Below are 13,386 nucleotides of genomic sequence, written 5' to 3'. Positions count from 1 at the left end.
ATTCCGTACAGTTGTGACTGAAATAGAAAATAGAGTCAACAACAGACCTCTAACTTATGTTACCGATGATCTGGACAATTTAGAAGTGTTAAGTCCATCTCATTTACTCCATGGCAGAAGGCTCGAACCTGTTCCTCCCATGAATGATAAAGAAATCATAGAGGATCCTACTTATTTCGAACCTGAGCAACTCAGACGTAAATTCAAACACCTTAATAAAGTGATTGAACGTTGGGAGAAAATTTGGCGAGAAGACTATCTCACCTCATTGAGAGAACACTTCTATGGAGCTGGTGTTCCTGAAAATCATAAGTCCTTAAGACCTGGTGACATAGTGATTATCGACAATGATGGTCCGAGGTCCCAATGGCCACTTGGAAAAATTGTGACCATATATCCTGATGCAAATGGAATCATCAGGACAGTTGATGTTTTGAGCAAAGGTGTAGTGAATAAGCGGACAATAAATAAACTAGTGCCGTTAGAATTACACAGTGTTGAAAACAAAATTAGTGATTCTCCAGAAACCACACAGACTAAAGCTGTTCAGAAAAGACAAGCAGCAGTGGTGGCGAGTGAGAAAATCAAATTAATGTTAAGTGATGAATAGTTCACCTGCAGCGAACCTCCGCCGCCCCCCAGTGTGGAGAAATTTTCTCCAGGAGGGGGGTATCAGCCCCCTTCAGCCCCCCTCAGCCCCTTTCAGCCCTGAGGGGCCACTAGAAGGGGCGAGCGTCTTGTTTACTGCTAGAGTGAGTAATTGATCACAGATGCCGTATGCGTAAGTCAAGTGACCTCTGCTCCTTGCAGGGGTGTTGCAACGTGTATTTTTATAAGAGACAGTACATCTCTTACTTAGCAGGACAATTAAGGAAAATCCTGCTCCCACTTTATTACCATAGTAAAGATAGTGTACATTGTTGTCTATGATTAAGACAGCAAGAAACAAACATTCTGCTTTGCTTCATCGAGGAGGTGACAAGGATGCAAGGTACTAGGTCAGCGTTTTTTTTTTGTGCCAGGGCAGTGACGGCATGGAGCGCTGTAGCGTCTGGCAGATTACTTTTGACTCTAGAGAGAGTCACACTGACGCCAGGATAACCAACAAAGAACACTGATCTGTGCGTTAGTGTGAATAAAGTGTCTCGCAGAACACGATAAACACTTAAGAGAAGTGTGATCAGCTTCTCTTGTGATACATTGTGAACAATAAAGACAAATCTTGTGGAACATAGTGTACCAGTGTGCGTTTCCTAGACAATGGAAGACGTGGACATCCAAGGACACTTCAGCTTCTATCAAGTCACCGATATCTGTCGAAGGTGTTGAGAACACCATAGCTCACGTTACAAAGAGCAAGGTATGTTACGAATTTCTTGTAGATCGGGGGATTGCGCAATTCTTGAGTCACAAGGAGTTTGTAATCAACCTATAATCGGCAGTAAGGTGTGGACTTTTGAGTCCAAACAAGTAAGTATTCGTCAGCCATCATCGAATGAAATATGCTGACATAACACCCCCTAGGGGTAATTTATACTTACAAATTGTATCTCTTGACAGCCCACTGTTGTGATGGTTTCGACAGCTTCTAGACCTCGTCTGCAGGGGCGGCTGTGTAGACGATTTGCTGTCATTTATCAGCTAAGTGTTCATTATAGGACCATTGACAAAGTCACACTAACCAGAGGGGGTGCAGGACGGCTATATATAGGCAGGAAGAGGTGGTGGTAGTAGTAGTAGTAGTAGTAGTAGTAGTACAAGAATTGTATATAATACCGACAAGATGAAATTAAGACACATGCACAACACCCGGGCATCCCCATCGTAGACGCTTCGCCATCCAGCCAGCCACTGGATGGCGAAACGTCCACAACAAAGACAACCAGACGCCGCACATGTGTCTTAATTTCATCAGTAGTTGTAGTAGTAGAAGAAGAAGAGGTAGTAGTAGTGGTAGTGGTAGAAGTGGGAAATAAGGAAGACGAGCCAGTCAAATACAAAGGAAGGGGAGCACTGCAAGAGAGCTAGAAACCACAGAGGGAGAGCAAGCGCACAGAGGTGCGTGAAAGGGGGAGGGGTGAAATAAAATAAATGAAGGAACAGAAACACGAGACAGGAGAGAGAAAGACAACCCAGAGGAGAAAAGGAGAGAGGAAAGGGGAAGAGGAAGAAGAAAAAGAAAAAAAGAAAAAAGAAAAAAAAGAAAAAAGTGTTACTAATCTGAAGTCTCACTCTCTCAGATATGAGCTTGAACTTCTTGGTTTTGGTCTTTCCTTTGCCACTTCGCCTACTCCTCGCGCTGGTATTTCCCTGATTAGCTCTTTTGATTCCTTTCGTCAATCTCGCTTCCGTAATCTTCCTGACTTGTCCACTTTTCGTGGTGCTCTCCTTCCTGCTCTTGTTAGTCTGTTTTCCAAGAATCACCACCTTCCACGCCGTTACCAACTTGCCCTTTCTTCTCTTAAATCCAACACTAACATTGTCATACTATCTTCTGACAAAGGTAATTCGGTAGTTATCCTTGATCGCGAGGATTACCTCCGTAAAGCTGATGTCTTGCTCTCTGACTCACGCACCTACACTCCTCTCGTTTCCAACCCTCTTGATCGCATCAAGAGAACTTTCAACAAAAAACTAAGGACTCTCTCCGACCTCTGTCCTCCTGACTTTGACCTTGTTCAACGGTTTCGTGTCATCTGTCCCTCTCTTCCCTATTTCTATGGCCTTCCCAAAACTCATAAACCTGATATTCCTCTTCGTCCTATCATATCCTCTAGAGGTTCTGTCTCTTATTCTCTTGCTTCTTGGCTGGCCAAAACCCTCACTCCCTTTCTTGGTACTTTTTCTCCTGCCCACCTCCGTCACTCTCAAGACTTCATTGAACGGGTTCGCTCTCTCCCAACCTGTAAGATGCTTAGTCTTGACGTTGAGTCCCTCTTCACCAATGTCCCTCTTGATGATGTCCTTGATTTCCTTAGAGAGAAGGCCCATGAAGGGTTTCTTCATCTCCCTATCCCCACTGATGTCTTTCTTGATCTGATCCGCCTCTGTGTGGACTCTAACTCCTTTTCCTTCCAAGGGAAATATTATTCTCAAACCTTCGGTGTCGCTATGGGCTCTCCTCTCTCTCCTGTCCTTGCTAATCTTTACATGGAATACTTCGAGACTGTTCTTCTTCCTACCCTCGATGTGCAACCTTCACTCTGGCTCCGCTATGTGGATGACATCTTTGCTCTGTGGCCTCATGACTCCAGTCTCTTCCAACCTTTTCTTGAAGCTCTTAATAATCTTGCCCCTTCCATTAAGTTTAAAGCTGAATGGGAATCTAATTCCTTACTTCCTTTCCTTGATGTCCATGTCCACCGCTCAGATACAGGTTTTTCCTTTTCCGTTTACCGTAAACCTATGCACAGTGGCATGTACATTCACTACTTTTCCTATCATGCTTCCCCTGTCAAGAAAAGTGTTCTTATCTCCCTCTTTCTCCGTGCCCTCCGCATCTGTGATCCTCAGTTCCTTCCAGCAGAAATTTCCACTCTTCATAATTCGTTCTCCCGTCTTGGCTACCCTTCCCATTTCATAGACTCTGCCCTCTCACGTGCTAAACGCAATTTCTTCTCTCCCAAACTCTCTACTCATGGGAACTCTTCTATCCTCTGCCTTCCCTACATTTCCGGTCTTTCTAATCTCAACAATTCTCTCCGTCCCTTAGACATCAAGCTTACCTTCCGCCAGACTAACACTCTTCGCACTAATCTCGTTCATACCTCTCCTCCCTCTACAGATGTTCCTGGTGTCTACTCTATTTCTTGCTCCTCCTGTCCTCTTCAATACTTCGGAGAAACTGGTCGATCTCTTTCTGACAGACTTAGGGAGCACAAAAATAGTGTTAGGCTTGCCGACACTAACAATGCTCTTTTCTGTCACGTCAGAGATCATAGCCATCCTATTGACTGGTCTTCTGCTAAAACTGTCTTCCCTACTTCCAACTCGAACAGTCGCCGTCTAGTTGAATCCTCTCTAATACACAACTTTCCTTGTATGAACCTTAGCCCTGGCTTCGTCTCTGTAGATGCCTTCCTCTCCCACTACATTGTAAAATGCTCCAAACTTCAGAACACCCGTGACTTAACCTGAATCCTCATTTTTTTTTTTTCTTTTTTTTTTCATTTTCTTTTTCTTCTTCCTCTTCCCCTTTCCTTTTCTCCTCTGGGTTGTCTTTCTCTCTCCTGTCTCGTGTTTCTGTTCCTTCTTCATTTATTTCACCACTTCCCCTTTCATGCACCTCTGTGCGCTTGCTCTCCCTCTGTGGGTTTCTAGCTCTCTTGCAGTGCTCCCCTTCCTTTGTATTTGACTGGCTCGTCTTCCTTATTTCCCACTTCTACCACTACCACTACTACTACCTCTTCTTCTTCTACTACAACTACTGATGAAATTAAGACACATGTGCGGCGTCTGGTTGTCTTTGTTGTGGACGTTTCGCCATCCAGTGGCTGGCTGGATGGCGAAACGTCTACGATGGGGATGCCCGGGTGTTGTGCATGTGTCTTAATTTCATCCTGTCGGTATTATATACAATTCTTGTACTACTACTACTACTACTACTACACTACTCTTCTTCCTGCCTATATATAGCCGTCCTGCTCCACCTCTGTTAGTGTGACTTTGTCAATGGTCCAAGTCTGACCGAAACGTCGTCGTAAGCTTCTCTCTTTTATGTGCGGGTTATTTGTGTATGAATTATTTGTGTATTTCTCCAGTCACGGTATTGTGTCTTCTTTTATTCTCTTTGTTTCTCAAAATATTCATTACATCCAATAATCTTGAGACAATTTAACTGTATCAAACTTAGCATACAAATAATCTAAATTCAACTATATATCTGTACTCTCTCAGACTTTTAAGTTTTGTATTTTTTTTCTGGTATAAGTACAGCTGCAACATGTACTGCTTTCATAACAAATGATGAGCATGAGATCTGTTTACTTTTCTTTGTGATCGCAGTTTTAAAAACAATAAATAACTGCAACATATAAAATTTTTTTTTTTGATAAATTCACCTGTTTCTAGATTAGACTTATTCTCAGGTAAGGTCCCACTAAGGGTGAGTAGGAAGCGGAGGTAGAATAGTTGAGTGGGGGAGAGATAAGAGGAGGAGCCAGGACTAGACCCAGCAGGAAGGTGTTGTGGGAGAAAGACATATATGCACAATTCAGGACATTTATTAGAGGAAACTGAAAAAGCCACTCGTGGCGAAACGTTTCCTAAAATAAACGTCCTAAACTGTACATCTGTGAGGGCATCTAACAGTAGTGTCGAGGTAGGTAGTCCAAGAGTCTTGGTATGTCTCTAGTCTGTCTAGCTGTCTGTCGTTGAGTGTTTTTCAGCAGATGTGTAGGGCTGGTAAGCCAGTCATGATGTGGAGTGACTTGCTCATCTCAAAGTCCTGGCACCTCACCTCCAGCAGCATCCAGTGCAACGACAGATTCTGGATTCACTGCAGCTTCGGGGCGCTGGTCATGGCAATCAACGAGACCGAGTTTATGCAATGAGGGGCCGAAAAATTATGAACAGTATAGAGGTTGAGTTTTGTGGAGGTATATGCATTTTCGAGTTTGTATAAGAGATTAAGAGAACCACTTGGCATATCTCTCTTAACAGTGATGTGTGTTTATGTGTGTATGCATCACCGCTAAATATGATTAACGTTTGAGTATAAACACTTTTCTGAAAAAACGCAAGTCTAAAAAAAATTAATAATAATAATATTATTATTAATATTATTAATAGTATTATTATTATTTTCTAATGAAGGCTAATATTTTATCGAGTTGTCATTATATCAGGTGAGTGCTGAAAGAATGCCTTCCACACTCCTAGACATAAACCAGCTATAACGGCTTCAGTCTCTTACCTTCCTCGTGATTCTTGAGTCTGATCCTGCCGGAGGCGCCGAAGAAGACGTCAGCGAACTCACTGATCTCTGGCACGTACTGTTCAAGCTTGATGACCTTGTCTGGATCTGCGTTGGCCATGCCGTGGTCGGCTACCAGGAGGATGTTGACACAGTGTAGCAGGTCTCTCTCGGCCAGACCTGCCATCAGAGTGGAGATCTGTTTGTCGACTCGCTGAAGCTGTTGGTTCAGCTGGAAGGAGGGAAGCGAGTAATGAGTAAAGATGAGAGAAACTGTAAGTGTATGTACATGTGTATTAACCTATATGTGGTTAAAGGGGTCGATTCATAGCTTGTGTGTGTATAAGAGAGTGTGTACAAGAACATTTTGAATCTAACTTATCCTTACTTCAAACATCCCCAACAACCTCCTCCAAAATATCCATCCCTAAACACCATCACCTGACTTATTTTCACCCACCTCAGGAGAGTCGGGTCCTGTGGCATGGCCCTGACGGTCTGGCTCGTCGAAGTATAGGGAGATAAAGTCAGGTCTTTGTTCAGTAGGCAGGGACAACCACTCGAGAACCTGTGAGAGAATAACATGGGTTACTACTACCCACGTCAGGAGATAGTTTTGCCCCGGAAAACAGTACCGGCACAACAACCACTGCTACAGAGGCGCAGGTCAGGCTGCCCGGCAGGATTGAATTTATATATTCGTAATTCTAGCTGGTTCAAACACACAAGCGTAATAAACGTTGGCCAGTGGCACAAAGTAACTCAAATGCGACAACAAGGGTTCTACGTTTTATGAGACAATTGTTAACATAGTCACTTATCTTGTTACATTAGTAAGATAACCGTGTTGTTAATAGGTATTGCATTTACTACGTTCTTACACACGTATTCGCAGTATTGCAATAACAGTTTAGTGTCAGATTTCTTATAGTACTGAAGGGTATATACATCGAGACGAATATCTAAATCCGCTACGCTAAGGGGTTACTGTAATCCCTATGGGGGTATGGTTTATTTGCAATCGTGTCATTACGATTTCTTAAGTCAAAAGAAAGAGGAATTGCTAGGCATACTCGTAGACAAGGAATTAAAATTTAACGCTCATGTCCAGCTGATATCTAAATAGACAATGACATACTAAAAAATTCGATATTATCTTCCCAATCTCCTCTACTATCACTCTACTTCTCTATTATTTACACATACCTAATTTGGAATTTATGTCGGGCTCTACCTCAGACAACACTACCTCAGACAACACTACCTCAGACAACACTACCTCACACAACACTACCTCAGACAACACTACCTCACACAACACTCTACCTCAGACAACACTACCTCAGACAACACTACCTCAGACAACACTACCTCACACAACACTACCTCAGACAACACTACCTCACACAACACTACCTCAGACAACACTACCTCACACAACACTACCTCAGACAACACTACCTCACACAACACTACCTCAGACAACACTACCTCACACAACACTACCTCAGACAACACTACCTCACACAACACTACCTCAGACAACACTACCTCACACAACACTCTACCTCAGACAACACTACCTCAGACAACACTACCTCAGACAACACTACCTCACACAACACTCTACCTCAGACAACACTACCTCAGACAACACTACCTCAGACAACACTACCTCAGACAACACTACCTCAGACAACACTCTACCTCAGACAACACTACCTCAGACAACACTACTTCACACAACACTCTACCTCAGACAACACTACCTCAGACAACACTACCTCAGACAACACTACCTCAGACAACACTACCTCAGACAACACTACCTCAGACAACACTACCTCAGACAACACTACCTCACACAACACTCTACCTCAGACAACACTACCTCAGACAACACTACCTCAGACAACACTACCTCAGACAACACTACCTCAGACAACACTACCTCAGACAACACTCTACCTCAGACAACACTACCTCAGACAACACTACCTCAGACAACACTACCTCAGACAACACTCTACCTCAGACAACACTACCTCAGACAACACTACTTCACACAACACTCTACCACAGACAACACTACCTCAGACAACACTACCTCAGACAACACTCTACCTCAGACAACACTCTATCTCAGACAACACTCTACCTCAGACAACACTCTACCTCAGACAATGCTCTACCTCAGAGAATAATCTATCTCAAACAACACTCTACCTCAGACAACACTCTACCTCAGACAACACTCTGCCTCAGGCAACACTACCTCAGACAACGCTCTACCTCAGAGAACAATCTACCTCAAACAACACTCTACCTCAGACAATACTCTACCTCAGACAATACTGTACCTCAGACAACACTCTACCTCAGACAACATTCTACCTCAGACAATGCTCTACCTCAGACAATGCTCTACCTCAGACAACGCTCTATCTCAGAAAACACTACCTCAACAACATTCTACCTCAGACAACGCTCAACCTCACACAACACTACCTCAGACAACACTATCTCAGACAACACTGCCTCAGACAACACTACCTCAGACAACACTACCTAAGACAACACTACCTCAAACACTACCTCAAACAACACTCTACCTCAGACAACACATCCTTAGACAACACTACCTCAGACAACACTACCTCAGACAACACTACCTCAAACAACACTCTACCCCAGACAACACTACCTCAGACAACATTACCTCAGACAACACTACCTCAGACAACACTACCTCAAACAACACTGCCTCAAACAACACTCTACCTCAGACAACACCTCCTTAGACAACACTACCTCAGACAACACTACCTCAGACAAAACTACCTCAATAAACACTACCTCAAACAATACTCTACCCCAGACAACACTACCTCAGACAACACCTCCTTAGACAACACTAAGACAACACTATCTCATACAACACTACCTCAGACAACACTACCTCAGACAACACTACCTCAAACAACACTGCCTCAAACAACACTCTACCTCAGACAACACCTCCTTAGACAACACTGCCTCAGACAACACTACCTCAGACAACACTACCTCAGACAACACTACCTCAGACGACACCACCTTAGACAACACTAACTCAGACAACACTGCCTCAGACAACACTACCTCAGACAACACTACCTCAGACAACACCACCTTAGACAACACTAACTCAGACAACACTACTTCAAACAACACTCTACCTCAGACAACACCTCCTTAGACGACACTACCTCAGACAACACTACCTCTGACAACACTACCTCAAACAACACTCTACCTCAGACAACATTCTACCTCAGACAACACTACCTCAGACAACACTACCTCAGACAACACCTTAGACAACACTACCTCAGACAACACTACTTTAAACAACACTCTACCTCAGACAACACCTCCTCAGACGACACTACCTCAGACAACACTACCTCAGACAACACCTCCTTAGACGACACTACCTCAGACAACACTACCTCAGACAACACCACCTTAGACAACACTACCTCAGACAACACCACCTCAGACAACACTACCTCAGACAACACTACCTCAGACAACACTACCTCAGACACCTCAGACAACACTACCTCAGACAACACCACCTTAGACAACACTACCTCGGACAACACTACCTCGGACAACACTACCTCAGACAACACTACCTCAGACAACACTACCTCAGACAACACTACCTCAGACAACACTACCTCGGACAACACTGCCTCAGACAATACTACCTCAGACAACACTACCTCAGACAACACTACCTCAGACACTACCTCAGACAACACTACCTCAAAAAACACTACCTCAAACAATACTCTACCCCAGACAACACTACCTCAGACAACACCACCTTAGACAACACTAACTCAGACAACACTGCCTCAGACAACACTACCTCAGACAACACTACCTCAGACAACACTACCTCAGACGACATCACCTTAGACAACACTCAGACAACACTACTTCAAACAACACTCTACCTCAGGCAACACTACCTCAGACAACACTACCTCAGACAACACAACACTACCTCAGACAACACTACCTCAGACAACACTACCTCAGACAACACTACCTCGGACAACACTACCTCGGACAACACTACCTCAGACAACACTACCTCAGACAACACTACCTCAGACAACACCATCTCAGACAACACCATCTTAGACAACACTACCTCAGACAACACTACCTCAGACAACACTACCTCAGACAATACTACCTCAGACAACACTACCTCAGACAACACTACCTCAGACAACACTACCTCAGACAACACTACCTCAGACAACACTACCTCAGACAACACCACCTTAGACAACACTACCTCAGACAACACTACCTCAGACAACACCTCCTTAGACGACACTACCTCAGACAACACTACCTCAGACAACACCACCTTAGACAACACTACCTCAGACAACACCACCTCAGACAACACTACCTCAGACAACACTACCTCAGACAACACTACCTCAGACACCTCAGACAACACTACCTCAGACAACACCACCTTAGACAACACTACCTCGGACAACACTACCTCGGACAACACTACCTCAGACAACACTACCTCAGACAACACTACCTCAGACAACACTACCTCAGACAACACTACCTCGGACAACACTGCCTCAGACAATACTACCTCAGACAACACTACCTCAGACAACACTACCTCAGACACTACCTCAGACAACACTACCTCAAAAAACACTACCTCAAACAATACTCTACCCCAGACAACACTACCTCAGACAACACCACCTTAGACAACACTAACTCAGACAACACTGCCTCAGACAACACTACCTCAGACAACACTAAATCAGACAACACTACCTCAGACGACATCACCTTAGACAACACTCAGACAACACTACTTCAAACAACACTCTACCTCAGGCAACACTACCTCAGACAACACTACCTCAGACAACACAACACTACCTCAGACAACACTACCTCAGACAACACTACCTCAGACAACACTACCTCGGACAACACTACCTCGGACAACACTACCTCAGACAACACTACCTCAGACAACACTACCTCAGACAACACCATCTCAGACAACACCATCTTAGACAACACTACCTCAGACAACACTACCTCAGACAACACTACCTCAGACAATACTACCTCAGACAACACTACCTCAGACAACACTACCTCAGACAACACTACCTCAGACAACACTACCTCAGACAACACCACCTGAGATAACACTACCTCAGACAACACTACCTCAGACAACACTACCTCAGACAACACCTGAGATAACTACCTCAGACAACAGTACCTCAGATAACACTACCTCAGACAACACTACCTCAGACAACACCACCTTAGACAACACTACCTCAGACAACACTACCTCAAACAATACTACCTCAGACAATACTACCTCAGACAATACTACCTCAGACAACACTACCTCAGACAACACTACCTCAGACAACACCTGAGATAACACTACCTCAGACAACACCACCTCAGACAACACTACCTCAGACAACACCACCTCAGACAACACCTGATACGACACCACCTCAGACAACACCTTAGACAACACTACCTCAGACAACACTACGTCAGACAACACTACCTCAGACAACACTACCTCAGACAACACCACCTGAGACAACACTACCTCAGACAACACTACCTCAGACAACACTAGCTCAGACAACACCACATGAGATAACACTACCTCAGACAACACTACCTCAGACAACACTACCTCAGACAACACCACATGAGATAACACTACCTCAGACAACACTACCTCAGACAACACTACCTCAGACAACACTACCTCAGACAACACTACCTCAGACTACACTACCTCAGACAACACTACCTGTGAAGGCTTACTCAGCCCTGTAACAACTGCAGACAGTATTACCAAGGCTGGCTCCTCCTCAGGAAAATTAGTGAATAGAAAATGAAATAACACTTTATTATATAGAATAATAAACACTTTATTATATAGAAAATATAAAACACTTAAATATGAAATATTAATCCTACATTAAAGAAAATGAAAAATTAAAAATATAAATGATAACTGAATTCAACGCTAATATACATAGGGGTGTCTGGTGTTGGTGACACTGTTGTTGAAATCGTTCCAGTTGCTGATGATGGGGGGGGGGTCTCAGGTGTTGGTTACAACCCACCGGTTCGTTCTTCACAGTATAGCCTTGAGTATTATATCCCAATGACAGGAAAGCAGGTTCTTTACCACTGCAATGATGAGGGGTTACGTCCTGCAATTTCATACAGGTGCATAGGTAATTAAATCCAAAAAGGGGAAGTCTCAGGATGTTAGTCCATTTCCATCAGTTCTGCTCGTTGATTGGCAGGTGACCCTCTCTGTCATCCAAGCTGGAAAGATAGACAGGTTACCCACTGCTTAAGAAATCACTCTCCATGATAAGTACAATACCTAAAAGATGTGGTGATTATTACAACAGTCAACCTAGAGCAAGACTGAAAGGACTAAGTTTATTATTGGTCAAAAGTGAAGCTTTCAACCAATAAATCCACTAGAATACAAGGCAGGCATGTACTTACAGTAGTGCTGGGAGCTGTGAGTCTAGTGATCACTGTTTGGACCGGAGCCCCACACGTCACCTTTCGGGGGGGGGGGGGGGGAAGAAGGAGGGGAAGGGATAGCGGGAGCTAGACTGACCCTAGCTTAACAAGCAGCCGGCAGTCAAACTATCACTTTCGGGGTGGGGGAAAAAAGGCGGGAATAGCGGGAGCTTGACTTACCCTACCTTAACAAGTAGCCGGCAATGAAACTATTGTTACTATATACTCCCTCTCTACTCCTATCTATTGAACTTTTCCCTCACACTACCTCAGACAACACTACCTCAGACAACACCACCTCAGACAACACTACCTCAGACAACACTACCTCAGACAACACCTCCTTAGACGACACTACCTCAGACAACACTACCTCAGACAACACCACATGAGATAACACTACCTCAGACAACACCACCTGAGATAACACTACCTCAGACAACACTACCTCAGACAACACTACCTCAGACAACACCACCTGAGATAACACTACCTCAGACAATACTACCTCAGATAACACTACCTCGGACAACACTACCTCAGACAACACTACCTCAGACAACACTACCTCAGACAACACTACCTCAGACAACACTACCTCAACACTACCTAAGACAACACTACCTCAGACAACACTACCTAAGACAACACTACCTCAGACAACACCACCTTAGACAACACTACCTCAGACAACATTACCTCAGACAACACTACCTCAGACAACACTACCTCAGACAACATTACCTCAGACAACACTACCTCAGACAACACTACCTCAGACAACACACGTTGCATTTATTTAAATTCCTAAAACCTTCTAAACATTAATGACATAC

General features: G+C 44.0%; 1 protein-coding gene across 1 annotated transcript in view; it reads right to left on the bottom strand.

Annotated features, from left to right (window-relative positions):
* Window positions 1–13,386, bottom strand: part of LOC128685491 (venom phosphodiesterase 2) — a gene marked incomplete at its 5' end in the record, with an annotated part of 92,719 nt that overhangs the window by 20,534 nt on the left and 58,799 nt on the right. Inside the window, 2 exon segments of the mRNA XM_070080722.1 lie at window positions 5,915–6,146; window positions 6,375–6,482. Coding sequence (XP_069936823.1) covers window positions 5,915–6,146; window positions 6,375–6,482 — 340 coding nt within the window.

Source organism: Cherax quadricarinatus, unplaced genomic scaffold (assembly GCF_038502225.1).
Source record: "Cherax quadricarinatus isolate ZL_2023a unplaced genomic scaffold, ASM3850222v1 Contig849, whole genome shotgun sequence".
NCBI classification, from domain to species: domain Eukaryota; kingdom Metazoa; phylum Arthropoda; class Malacostraca; order Decapoda; family Parastacidae; genus Cherax; species Cherax quadricarinatus.
Note: the sequence above shows the minus strand (reverse complement) of the source record. Positions and strands in the feature narration are given on the sequence as shown.